The 14,376-nt window shown below is 40.7% G+C and overlaps 1 protein-coding gene across 5 annotated transcripts in view; it reads right to left on the reverse strand.

Annotated features, from left to right (window-relative positions):
• The window catches only part of MRPS5 (mitochondrial ribosomal protein S5), a 67,565-nt gene extending 53,539 nt beyond the window's left edge, over positions 1-14,026 (reverse strand). The window contains exons 1-3 of one of the 5 annotated variants that reach the window (XM_075046915.1): positions 13,927-14,011; positions 4,174-4,308; positions 3,212-3,349 (exon numbers count right to left, since the gene is read on the reverse strand). In XM_075046915.1, the coding sequence (XP_074903016.1) occupies positions 3,212-3,349; positions 4,174-4,308; positions 13,927-13,993 (340 nt within the window). In that variant the 5' untranslated portion in view covers positions 13,994-14,011. Of the gene's footprint in view, positions 1-3,211; positions 3,350-3,453; positions 4,051-4,173; positions 4,309-5,160; positions 5,180-5,666; positions 5,713-13,926 lie in introns of those variants that run through there. The other 4 variants (XM_075046916.1, XM_075046914.1, XM_075046919.1 and 1 more) reach the window with 4 other exon arrangements.
• Positions 14,027-14,376: the final 350 nt, after the last annotated feature.

Genomic DNA, 14,376 nt, shown 5'->3' on the forward strand with positions numbered 1-14,376 from the left:
TGAAACATCAAAACTCTTCATATGATGCTCCTGACAATGACAAATGATAACTCAGTAATTATTTGTCTGGTGTGTTCATACTTAAAGAAAAATTCTTGAGAAATTGAAAGAAAGAAAAATTTTTTTTCCACTCCGATCCTCAAGTTAGGTACAACAGAAGAAAACCCAATTTAATCCAAAGAAAGCTCATGTAGGACTACAAAAATTTAATATAAAATGCAATTAAGGAGCAGGCTTTCAGGAACTGATGTTTCCAAGAATGAACACAAACACAGAGGTTTATACTGAGTCTAATTGCTTCCAGTATGCAAAGCCTCTAGAGACAAAACATGTTACTCTGAGTATGACTTTATATTGTTGGTCTAAATGATTCTCCCTTGATCATTACAATCTAGTTCTATAACCTCTGAAAAATCATCATATTCCTTATTCTGTATTCTAACCTAAGAGGAAACATCACCTAGCAACAGAGAAGTTAAGTTCTTCTTTTCATTTGTTCCCAAGGGTAGCTAATGGAATTGATACTGTGAGTAGGAAAGCATAATTTTTATATAGACCCAGTACCAAATAAAAGTTCTTTATTCTCACATACACTTAGATACACAACAGATGCTGAGAAAATTATGCTAGCTGGTTTGGATGATTTGGGTCAAAGATAACTCCTATAGCTGGGAGACAGCCAAACCGTTTCAGTATTCACGACACATCTGTCTGCCTCCACTGCCCTCAGGAATGACAGCCCACGTATTCCAACCCAGTTCTGTGGCTATCAGATTTAAACGGTCTATATCTCACACTTTCCTCATCTACAGGTCAGACAGATAAATACTTCTTCCATTAAACATATAGCACTTTTTATCGATGTTTCTCAACAACTGAAGCTTAAGCATCTGTTCAAAAAGTCTGGATTAACGGGATTTCCCAGTCTGTGTGCCTGCCCATAAATGTACTGAGAAGTAGGGAAAACAGACTTGCCCTATTGTGAGACAAAAGTTGGACTGAAACAGGCACAAGAAAGACATTATCTGCAAATACCAGGTCTATTAAGACACACTGAAAAAGGAGGCAAGACTTTTCAGAGGAAGTTATGTATTTTTTAAACATGATTTGAAAACCCTCAGGCCCTTCCACATCTCTAAGTAAGCACGTGAAACTGTGAAGTAAATGGAAACTGAATGGCTTCCCATAGTGGGGAGGGTGGAAAGGGGAAAGGAAGGAGGGACAGAAGCTAAGCCTGGACTAAGAAGATCGTTTTAAATTATTTCATTACAAACTCACTGAAATATGTCACAAGACAAGAATAAACCCCTGTGTATGTTTTTGTGTCAGAGTTGCAGGAGACAGCTATCAGGGTAAGGATCACAGACTGCCTAGGATAATTGCAACTCCTCCTATTTAAATTAATTCCTTCTATTTAAATGAGTTAAAGTGGTTTTAATAGTTAAGTTGAAGATACAGATGACGCTACTAACACAAGCATATTTTTAAAAGTATGATGGAAGAGAAGTAAACCTTCACTAATGAGATAGAAAAGTATAGTCAACTTTCTCAGTCACAAAGGACTGTCATTTGGTTGACATTTCGCTTGAAAATTGTTTCACATAAAATGGTCACCTCTGCATTTTTAATGTTACCACTTCTGAAGCAACTGCACTGCTAGAGGATACAAGCGATTTATACTGTTAAAATCTACTTCATTTGAATTTTGAAGATTTTATTTTTTACTTCTGTAAGAGAAACTGTTCTTAGAATAACTGTACTTTGAAATATAAAACCCTCAGCCTTCCGAACATGATGGCTACTGTCTCTGCTGAATACATAAAGGAGGTACCCTTAAATTCTTCCAATTTGTTACATCTTATTAAGTAAGCCAATAGTTTTAGGTAGTTTGCCTAAATATAACTCATTTAAAATTTTATTAAGTCAAACAGTGCAGATGCAATCACAACAAACATTTTTAATTCAGTCATCTAACAAACATTTTTCCTTAAGTCATCTAACAAGACAGCTGGCAAAATTCCTGGTAAAACAGAGCTCATCTAGACTTTGTGAATATGAACATAAGCATAATTAAGGAAACTATCTAACCTACAAATTGTAATCACATTGCAATCACTTACAGTGCTATATTTTAGATTTAACATAGATTAACAAAATAACAACAGTGCTTAGCTTCTTACATATTCTCATCTTGTGACTGCTTGGGTGCCTAAGAAAAAGTTCTAAATTAATTTTTCCTGCAGTTGGCATCCTTAGAAAAACTTCACCATGCAGAGCCTCTGGTTTACACTGCAGCCTTTTGCAGGTCTTTTCAGACCTCTCTACCCTCAGTTGTTCGAAATTAGGCAGTGGTCAAAATTTAATGGGTAAGATGAACAGACATCCAGCATGACTGTTTAAACTCCATTTCTTTAGCAAATGTAAAGAAAACAAATACAGTATTCTGCCACTCAGATGTTGAGAATAGGAAGACACCACCAGTTCTGAAAGCTTGATTTTGCAGAGCTCTTATATTCTATGGATTACAAACAGTCAAAGAACTGACTCCCAAACTGCTGCAGTTATCTCCTCCAGAGATGATGTTCTTACTATTCCTTCTCTTCCCCTATGGGATAGGATAAGGAACGACAAAACAAGCGGAATGGCCCTCAGCTATCTCAGTTCACGGTCCCAAGCATGAATTTAAAAAGCCATCATTTCTCAATTATGTTAAGCATGTGTGTAATTCCTTTCAGGACTAGAGGAAAATACTGCAGCTGGCCAGACAATTAGCAGGACATTATCAACAGTTTTTGTTTAACACACTACTGCATTTTAGTTATTTCATTTTTGAGATAGCACAGCTTGAACAGTATGTCTTGCCTGTAGCTCAAAAATAATTTAGAAAATAAACACACACAATTTACATTCTCAATAAAGGACTAGGAAACAGAGGGGAAGGTGTTTCTCCCTTCCATCCAATGACGTATATTAGATGGATTCACTGTGACATAAAGCAAATCCTTGCTTGCTACTAAAAGATAATAAATTGACCTTGTGCACACACTTCTGTCAAGAGCTGTAGTTGCAACTATAATCTTAGGAGATATGTAACTAGAGTAGATACAAAAAGTTGCTATACAAAGATTTTCATGACTGTACCTCTCCAAAGCAAAATTTTCTTTTCTTCTGTTTATTACAGATAATAACTTTAATCCAACTCGAGACTTACAAGTATTGAAGAAACTGCTTTGTCTGCGTTGCTCAACTGTCACAGTCCAGGGGGCAGAGATGGAACACCGTGCCTGGAAAGCCCATGCTAGGCTGCAATACGAACCGCAACTCCCTTTCACTGGCACAGAAGCAAACCCTGAGAATGAAGACAGAAAGATGTTTATACACAGGACATCATCTTCTTTAAAACAGCATTTCCTGAAACTATACACACCAGAAGAAAAAAACAGTAATATTTACTCATACAGCTTGGTTTCCAAAGGGAAATCACGCTTGAACGTTTTGTCTTGAAGTGCAAAGGAAGTTGCTGAAGGTGGGGGGAAATACTTCAATAGAAAATGTCACAAAGAGAAGGCAGCTAGAAGGCTTCTAACACATTGCTGATAGAGTGAGAATGCACCCTCAAAAAGTAGAAATATCGTCCTAGCAGCAAAACGTGCAATAATCTTCCTGGACACACTCAAAAGTGATAAATAAGTACATCATAAAATATTATATATGCTATGAAAACCAAATCTGAAATCAGCCAATAATCCTGTTCAACATCTTCGTTAACGATCCAGATGGTGGGGCAGTGTACCCTCAGCAAGTCTGCTGATGATACAAAACTGGGAGGAGTGGCTGATGCACCAGAGGGTCAAGCTGCCATCCAGGGGGACCTTGACAGGCTGGAGAAAGAAACAGGCTGACAGGAACCTCACGAAGTTCAGCACGGGCAAAGTCCTGCGCCCGGGGAGGAACCGCAGGCACCAACACGTCCCGGGGGCTGAACAGCTGGAAAGCAGCTTGGCAGAAAAGGACTCGGGGGATCCCGGTGGCCACCAAGTTGACCATGAGCCAGCAACGTGCCCTTGCAGCAAAAAAGGCCAACAGCGTCCTGGGCTGCGTTAGGAGGACTGTTGCCAGTGGGCTGAGGGAGGTGATCCTTCTTCCCCTCTACTCGGCACTGGTGAGACACACCTGGAGCAGAACTGTGTCCAGTTCTGGGCTCCCCAGTACAGGAGAGACGTGGACATACTGGAGAACTGGTGTCTTGGTTGCAGTTGGGATAGTTAATTTTCTTCCTAGTAGCTGGTACAGCGTGTTTTGGATTTCCTGTGAGAATAATGTTGATAAAACTGATTTTTTAGTTGCTGCTAAGTAGCACTTATCCTAAGTTAAGGATGTTTCACTTTCCCATGCTCTGCCAGCAAGCAGGTGCACAAGCTGGGAGGGAGCACAGCCAGGACCGCTGACCGAACTAGCCAAAGGGATATTCCATACCATAGGAAGTCACGCTCAGTATATAAAATGGGGGGAGTTGGCTGGGAGGGGTGGATCACTGCTCAGGCATCGGTCAGCGGGTGGTGGGCAACTCCATTGTGCATCACTTATCTTGGGTTTTAGGGTTGGGGTTTTTTTTATTTTATCATATTCCTTTTCATTACAATTATTTTTTATTGTTATTATTGTTAGTATTACATTTTGTTTTACTTTAGTTATTAAATCATTCTTATCTCAACCCATGAGTTTTACTTTTTTTTTCTGACCCTCTACCCCATCCCACTGGGTGAGGGGCAGTGAGCGAGTGGCTGCATGGTGCAAAGTTGCTGCCTGGGGTTAAACCATGACAATTGGACATTAGGGAAAGGTTCTTCACCGAGAGGGTGCTTGGTCACTGGAGCAGGCTCCCCACAGAAGTGGTCACAGCACCAAGCCTGTCAGAGTTCAAGGAGCATCTGGACGATGCTCTTAGTCATATGGTTTAGTTTTAGGTAGTCCTGCAAGGAGCAGGGAGTTGGACTCAATGATCCTTATGGGTCCCTTCCAACTTCAGATATTCTATGACAAAGTCCAGTGAAGGGTCACAAAGATGATTAAGGGACTAGAGCGTTTCTCATAAGAAGAGAGTCTGAGAGAGCTGGGACCATTCAGCTTGGAGAAAAGCAGGCTCAGGAGGGGTCTTACCCATGTATATAAATATCTGAAGGAAGGGTATAAAGAAGACCTGAGCCAGGCTCTTCTCAGTGGTGCCTAGCGACAGGACAAGAGGCAACAGGCATAAATTTAAAAACCATAAAAATTCCATCTGAACATAACAAAACATTTTTTTTCTACTCTCAGCTGAGCATGGTCCTGGTAATCTACTCTAGTTGACCCTGCTCTGAGAAGGGAAGGTGAACTGGATCTCCAGAGGCTTCCAACCTCAACTATTCTGTGATTCTGCCAATTCATGAACCTACTTACTCTGCCATCCTGAAAGGAGAACTAACCTCCAGAATTACCTTCCCCAGGGCCCTCCAGATTTGATTATTTCTAAGCTAGCCAATTACACATGCTCTTATCTCCAGAACAGATTACTTCCATATAGCATGGTGGTGCATTTTCTGCCAGGTAGCTCAACTGATGCAGAAAGGTTGCTCTTCTATTAGCCAAAGGGAGCATGTTATAACTGCTAAGGCTCAGGTGCTTACCTACAGCAATGAAAGCAAGATATACTTTCATTTATTGACCAGCACAGAAAGATGGTTCTTCAGAAGGAATTCGTATTTTTCCTGCTTACATAATCAATCAATCCAGTGTGCATATTCAACAAACTAAAAAGGGCTATACTGTCTTGCAATCAATTATTCAACATGTTATTCAGAAAACGGTAATAAAATTTAAAAAATTAAAAAACTACTTCTTCATGTTCTGTTACCATCCAGTATCAATAAAATAACAATCCGTTTTTTGAAGTCAGGACAATAGCTCCTTCCAGGCAAATAACAATCAGTTCAGTTAACTGGGGTAATGTAGCATGAAGTTCTAAAAAATTCTTCTCAAAGTAGTCTTAAAATGTAAATTTATCATCATTTCTTCCTGTGAAAAGTTAAAGTTCACAAAAAACTCCATTATGAAAATTTTGTGAAAAACTTAATTTTCACAAAATAAAAAGCAGCCTAGAAACAAAAAAAACCCCAAAAAATAGGAATAGGAGATTCTTAAATATCTGGTTAAATTCACAGAGAATGCAGAACATATCACTGAGTCATAGTATGAGACACATACAGACAATATGCTAGTCACTACTCAAACGCTTCCTTTCACTTCAAACTGCTACTGAACTAGCAGTCACTCTTAATACGAACTACATAGACAATGTTAAGTCTATAAGCACACTCAATTTTTGAGCTGTTTTGTGTTTTTAATATGCATTTAATGACAAACTGTTAATCTACAAGATTAAATTAACGGTTCATCTGAGAATAATTTTCACAAAAATTACTGGGTTTTGGAATAGCATGCAATTAAAGAAGTTATTTTTTAAAAAATAACACCATGTATCTACAATGAATTTAAAATTGCACTGTGTGGCAGTATTTATAATTTCCCTTGCTGCACCCCTTAATTGCCTACAGCTGGAAATTGCTTCAAAATAACTTGCAAAATCTAATCCTGTCTTCTTCAAGCACTTGCAAATATTGTCATGCCTCAAACATGACTTGAAGTGGCACACTCTTCCCCACTTCACATACTTCCTGTTGGCCTACAAATTATCTTTTCGCATGCATGAGCACATCTACTGATAATTTCCTTGAACCAGCTTTTTTTAAAACAGACTTAACTCCTAGTTCTTAACACAAGCGAGCGAATACTGTCCTCCATCGTGTCTTCTGAGTCTCTGACTACTTTTCAGTACAGGTGATTTCCTCAGAACCATGTAGACATCCTGCATCCACAACACTCCTTGGTAGAGAGTTCCACACATCTACTACTCACCACGTAATGAACCAGATGCTTATTATTATTATTATTGTTATCCTGTCTTTTATTAGCTCCATGGCCTAGTTGTCAAATTGGAAGAGAAAGTCAATTCCTATGCATGTCACATGTGATCTAGCAGACTTCTCTCGTAGTTCCCCAGGAAGCTTTTTCCAGGTTGAGAAGTCCCAGCTTACTCAGCTGCTGCCATGGTATTTCTGGTGACCCATCTCCCCTTTGTATCAGTCTTTTCCAGTTGTGATTTAGTCTTTTGGATATGAAGGGATTTAGAACTTCATCACTTTATATTTATCTACACTGTAATTCATTCACCATTTTATTGCCCATTCAACTCCATCTTCAGTAACTCTCCAGTCAGTCTTTCTTTTCTACTTTAAATAACTTTGTACCACCACCAAAATTAATTCCCTTGCTGCTCAAACCCTTTTCCAGTGTGCTTATGAACCTGTTAACCAGTACCACAGAGCTCCAACACTCTTCCATAACTTTCAGCGAATTATTTAAACACACCATGACCTCCTCTGATATCCCACATCTGCTTAACTTCTTAAAGTCTGTGGTGAGGAACTCAGCTAAAAGCTATTTGGAAATCATGCATGCAGTGCATTAACTGGATCACTGTTATCCTACTGAGTCTCCCAGAAAAAACAACAAACACACCCAACCTCCAAGAGATTTTTAAGGTTGAATTTTCCATTACTGAAGGCATACATTAACCTTTTTATTCACATTTATTCTACAAGCTTTTTTTAAAAGATTGGTGCCACATTTAGCACCTTCCACTCTTCAGGTACCAAAGCACTTTCAAAGGGAAGGTTCTACACTCTTACTAGTAATTCATCTTTTTCATCCTGGAGTTCTCTTAGAATTCTTCTGTGAATAGTTTCTGAACCTGCTAATGATCATCCTGTAGATCTGTCCCATAGCCTCTTTCACAGTTATTTTAATTTCAGAAATACCTCCTAATTCTCACCACCATCATGACCAAGGGGTACCATATGGAAATCTCTTGTTTCTTTTTCCAGTGAATAGGGATGCAAAGAATTAATTTAGCTTCCCTGCCAACTCTGAGGGCTCCTCTTGCATCCTGTTTGTTAAACTGGCTCTACAGACATTCACTTCGAGTTATCTATTGGAGCAACACTTTATTAGCTAAAACAAGATAAATAACTGGTCAATATTCAGAACATCAGGAACAACACTAATTGTCTGGGCCAGGCTCACACGTACATTAAAACATTACAGTGAGAATGTCATTGCTTTGAATTGGTCACCTGCACTTCTAACAGCAGAGGTGATGGTTTCTTTCACAGTTCTGTAATACAAAAGCATATTCTAAATTCTCTGCCTAAGAAACAATACATTCTTTTGGAAAACAAAACATAAGCGTATTAGACAGTTCACTTCATTATCAAAAATATTTGCAATGCCATTTGCTTTTGGTTGTTTTACTCCTACTTTCATTAGCAAAAAAAAGTTTCACACTCTAAATACCGTCCCCTTCAGAAATTATGATGGAAATCTGAAAAAAGTCTATAAAGAGGCAATAAAGTCAGGACAAAATGACAACAGTAAGAAGAATCAAGAGACAGTGGAATCAGATGAAAAACTGCTGCAGAAATAAAATTCTGACAGAATGCTTGGGGCACAGAAGAGGCGAAAAAGTCAAATGTCAGAAAAAGAAGCAGCCAAATAAACACTGGTGTAATAGAAAAAGGTCAGAAGACCTTCATCTGATCTCAAGAAGTCTGGTGATCCAAAGCTATTTTTACAAAATACGACAACATCCAACTATTACAACTCATGTCAAAAATTGTTAAAGCCCAGGGTGAGATCCTGACTTCACTGAAACCAGTGACAAATCTCCTGTTTTCTTTAAGGATTCAAACTTTTTTAAAGTGAGAGTAACTTACACTTTTAAGCCTGGCAACAAGAGAATACCAGTTCTGAGCTGGCAATCAAAATTACATGTCTAGGAAAGCCCAGGGGCTGTGTTGACCATGTTTTGGGACACTGGGAGATGAAATTGTTTTGGTCTCTGAATTGCAGCAGGACAAAAGAGGGAGGAGGAATACATGGCAAAAAAAAAAAAAGCCCCAAACCCACATGATGCCCAAAGTCTGAAACACTGACTGCTGGTATTTAATAAAGCATACCCACATGCTTCTGTACACAAACTGCTACCAAGGGAACAGACACTTTGAAAGGAAAGCAAATAATAAAAATATTTATGGAATGTAAACAGTTTGAAATGTCACATCTCAATAAAACAGAATTTTGAAATGTAAGTATGTACAGTTAACGCATCATATCCTCCATACCTGGTACATCCTCCAAACATCCATGATGGGATTTTTATTTAAAATCTAAAATGTTTCTTACAATAAGCTATTCAAAACTGAATCATCTGTAAAAGCAAGTGTCCTTGTTTTGGCTGGGATAGGGTTAATTTTCTTTCTAGTAGCTGGTATAGTGTTATGTTTTGGGGTCAGTATGAGAAGAATGTTGATAGCAACAACTGAAAACATCAGTGTGTTAAGTCGTGTTTAGACTAAGTCAAGGATTTTTCAGCTTCTCATGCCCAGCCAGCAAGAAGGCTGGAGGGGCACAAGAATTTGGGAGGGGACACAGCCAGGACAGCTGACCCCAACTGGCCAAAGGGATATTCCATACCATGTGATGTCACGCCCAGTATATAAACTGGGGGAGTTGGCCAGGGGGCAGGGGGGATCGCTGCTCGGGAACTAACTGGGCATCGGTCAGCAAGAGGTGAACAATTGTACTGTGCATCACTTGTTTTGTATATTCCAATTCTTTTATTATTATTGTCATTTTATTACTATTATTATCATTATTATTATTTTCTTCCTTTCTGTCCTATTCAACTGTCTTCATCTCAACCAAAGAGTTTTACTTTTTTTCAATTCTCTCCCCCATCCCACTGCCAGGCGGGGAGTGAGTGAGTGGCTGCATGGTGTTTAGTTGCTGGCTGGGGTTAAACCACAACAAGACAGGTCATGAATGCTGGACTGATATCTTGCCACCAGCGAAAGACGTGTCAACAAAGCAAAAAAAAAAAAAAAAAGCATGCTTACTATATTTAAGTCATCCTCTGCACTAACATAAAATTAACTCCTCACTGATACTTACTTCCCTGCTATAAACATTACAATTAAAACCCTGCACTGACTTTTAAGTGATGTTTTTCACTGGCTGAATACAAAATTGTATACAAATATAAATATACATATATTCATCACTAAAAAGTCACTTAACAAAACCACTATAAAGCCATTTCATTCTTCTCACAAGATGCAACAGAAGAATGCATCTCTAGATAGGTGGAAAAGTAAACCTAACAGGTTAACAGTCTTATTTCAGCAAACTTTAAATCCCTAACAGTTTTCTTTCTAACACTCACCCTAGTTCATATACAAGTCTACTACTTTACTGTACCCATTCCTTTATAACTTTGCTAACCTTTAATTCAGTTACATGCTGGTTTAACATGGCACCTTTAGGAGATTTATGCACAGGGTGCAGCATGTGTCATCAGACACGATGGCCAAAATTGGCATGCATTGCCATTTGCTTGCTAAATCACCTAACATTCTGAAAGACAGCAAGCATGCTAAACATCTGCATATTTACTTCACTAGCAAATGCAGTGTTCAGCAAGCCTGAGTGCTGATGTTTTTTAAAGAATTGGCAACAATTTAATAAACATTTCTACTCCTGTAATTATTTTCCACAGGAATTAAATACAGAAAACTGTTCTTACTTAGTTCTATACCTGAGAGAAAGAAACACTGCATGAAATTGGTTTCAACAGTGAGAACTGCACTGTAAAAAAAAAAAAACACTTTAAAAAAGAGCCATCAAGATGCTTATTTTGTGGTTATAATTAGAACTTCGGAAAAACTGCCCGAATATAGTTCCAGACATACATATGGGAGGCTCTAGGCTGAAATAATCACGACATTCTCAAAAGGTTTATGTACAAGAAAACAGAGATGTTCTGATTAAATTCCAAATTGCAATTCTGAAGATATCAAGCGCTATTAACTTAGCCTCTAGTGGGCAATGAAGTTTGGGGGGGGTAGGGGGCAGGGAGCTGTTTTTTCTTTTTAACATTTTGCTGCTGCTTTTTATTTAAATGAAACTGTTATGCACAGAAATAATGCACTCATACAAACAATTGCAACACGGAAGACTTCAGAATCGTTAATTTTTTTTTTCATATCACCTCATAAGTGCTCAAGAAGGGCCCATGTAGTAATGAAATCTTTGCACTGGTACAAACTGCTCTCTAAAAAACATTCCAGCTACCTTGGAAAAATCTGAATATGAAGAACTTAATTTCTCAAACTAAAACCCATGCATTTACAATCACAGCACATGGAAAGGGCGACTATCGACCTGGGCTAAGCACAGAACATGAAAGCAATCAAATCAGAAACAGTTAGAGGGTCACACCTGAAAAGACACAGATTATTTTAATAAATTATTTAGGAGCAGTTGCAGCCTTTTACTTTTCCTGGTCTACTTGCAAGAAATATTCTTTTTTCTTTTTTTTAGGATATACTCTGTGACTAGACAGTGAAAATGTTTCCCTCCACCAACGAAACACCACTGGCCTGCTTTCAAGCCTCCCTGAATGCTCTAGCTTTAATTGCTGTTTGGCTACACAATGGGCATCACTTCATTATAGATTGCCCTGAGGAAGAAAAGAGACCAGAAATTCATTAACTGCTTAGATTTTTTTTTTTTTTAGGAGTGGAGATGGAAGTTTCTAGAGGACTGCAAAGCTAAAAAAAAGCTAGAGAACTCTATTCTGTCTTTGAAAGTGGGGGAGAAAGAAGGGACATCCTCTGCTGAAAGCAAAAAACATGCCCAGCTTCCAGGTGTTCTAATACCAAGCTTGAATATACTTTTCTCCTAATGTAATCTGGCCCTTCTTCCCATCTCAGTCACCAGCTTTCCCTAGAGAACACACAGGCATTCATGTAGTTCGTTATGACTTTTCCCTAGAACTTAAGTGCATACAAGCCACCTCGGCTGTATAAAGGATTCTGAGACAGGTTCACCAAGATTTATTAGCAGGGTGCATAGCTGATGGCATACAACGACTCTAATGATGGAAGTCACTTCGAAGGAGAAGTGAAAACAAATGGAGACAGAAAGACGTTAACATGCATTCCAGCGCAGTCTCCAGTGCTGCAGATGATTTCCCCCCCGTAAGAATCTCCCATAGTACATATATACTTTTCATCAGGACCCTTGTAGACTCCTCACTGGATACATGCAGGCTGGTTGGCTGTTAAGCACTACAAAGGCATGTCGTGGCATCCCCTAATGAATCCAAAACCTACAGCCCAGACGAAAGCAAAGGGAAGAAGAGTACTGGCTCCTGCCAGTTGCTACCCAGAAGAACCCACCGAACACTACTGGGATTCACAGCTGCAAGGTCATAAGGACAACAGCATGAGAACAAGGGGAAAACGCCACACCAAAGGCTCTGCAACACTGCCGGGGCAGCTTAGGTGAAAGGGCACAAAGCTGCAGAAAGGCTGGCAGCGAAGTTGCAAATTAAGGGCACTTCGCGATACAAAAGGCTAAAGTACCCATGGCACTGCAATAGCTACACCTGTACCACCTTCAGTTTGTGTCAAAACCTCAGTAGTATTCACTGCTTAAAAAGAGTGTATAATGGAAAGACTTTAATCTTCTCTTATGAGAAGCACGCAGGTCACAAAAAAAAATAAAAATCTAGCTAACAATTAACTACATAATTCAGAAAATGCCACCTAGCAGAAGCTTTCAGTTATACAGTATTATTTCTCATATATCAAAAGACAATCTTCCCAATATTCTAAGCACAATTTTTGAACAACAGAACCAAAGTCAGCTCTGATCCTTAGTGGAAAAAAGATAGATGTTCTGCCTTCCTCCTAAGTATGCTTTAACCTCTACCGGAAAAATAATACATTTGAGTTTTGAAGTGATTGCAGAGGATTAAAAAACAGAAAGGAATGGCTACTGAAAAATTAGAGAAGTCCAGAAAACAACCTTTGATTCCTATCAATTAAAAACGTCCAAGAAGACATAAGAGGAGAAAAGTAGAAAGAATGGGAAGAAAACAATATTTGCTTTAAAAAGCAAACCACCCCACTCTGTTATCTTAATGCATATATTACTGCCCAAGTTACTCTGATGGGATAATAGGTTTCCAAAGGCACAGCTGGCCTGCCCCAAGCCCTGTAAAGATGAGCAAGACCTGCACGCCTAAAGCCCATTTATCAAGCCCGTGTTTACCACACATGAAGAAAGAAATACAGAAACTGCTAAGCAGTGACAACAGCAACCTTGTCCACGGATGACAATGGAAAATAGTTATTTCACAAGGTATTTATCACACTTCTGTCCTGCTTTCGATTAAACCATGACAACAGGCAAAATCAACTATGTCCACACTACCTAGCAAAATACAGGCTTTAAAAAAAATAACATTTGTTTAGACAGCCGGATTAGCGTTGTTCAGACGTGAACCAGAACTCATGTGTAGCCCTTGCAGGACCCGGGTGACTGAACAGACAAGGAAAGGTGTGGGACTGTGGTGTCTTCCCACCCACGCCCACACAGAGCAGCTCCCGCTTCTCTCGGCCTTGTTTCCGCGCTCGTCACCAGCTGATTAACATCGTGCCACAGCAACCACCGTTAAACCCCACCGATGGGGCCGAGTCCGACAAACAGCATAAACCCTCTTCCCACGCCGGAACGAGGGCAACGGAGGCCGAACCAGCGCAGAGGTTTACAAAACGCGGGGACGCGGGTGTACGGACGCCCACGCGGAGCGGACACCCGCAGCCTCTGGCCCCCCCCGGGGACACAGCACACCCGCTTCCCGCGCGAACGCTCCCCCTCCCGCCCCCGAGGAGGAGTCCCCGGTCCCGCACGGTCCCCCGTCACCTCGCCACGCCACTCGGACAGCACCAGAGGCGCACGCCCGCCCGATCGCCGCCACCGCCGCCGCCATAACGGCGCCCTTCCCCGCTCCCGGCCACCGTACTTAGCTGCCCCGCGCACTGCCTGAGGAGAAAGCGAAGGCAGCGGACGAGCGGCTCGGCGGAAAACTAGAGCGGGGCGGCGAAAACCAACGGCTGACACTCGGCTGAAGCCCTTGTGGAAACGCTCCCGCCGCTCCGGCCCCCCCTTCCCGCCGGCAGCCGCGCCGGTAACGGTCTAGCAGGCACCCGACCGAACAGCCCCGCGGCAGGACCCCAACGGCCGCCGTGGGGCGGGCAGCGGCGGCGGCGGGACGGCCCGGGCCAGGCCGGAGCCGTGAGGGGGCTGAACTCAGTTCCCGCCCGCTGCGTTCCCTGCCCTCGTAGCCGCCGGTGCCGGTAGCGGTGGGCTATG

Source organism: Buteo buteo, chromosome 15 (genome assembly GCF_964188355.1).
Source record: "Buteo buteo chromosome 15, bButBut1.hap1.1, whole genome shotgun sequence".
Taxonomy (NCBI): domain Eukaryota; kingdom Metazoa; phylum Chordata; class Aves; order Accipitriformes; family Accipitridae; genus Buteo; species Buteo buteo.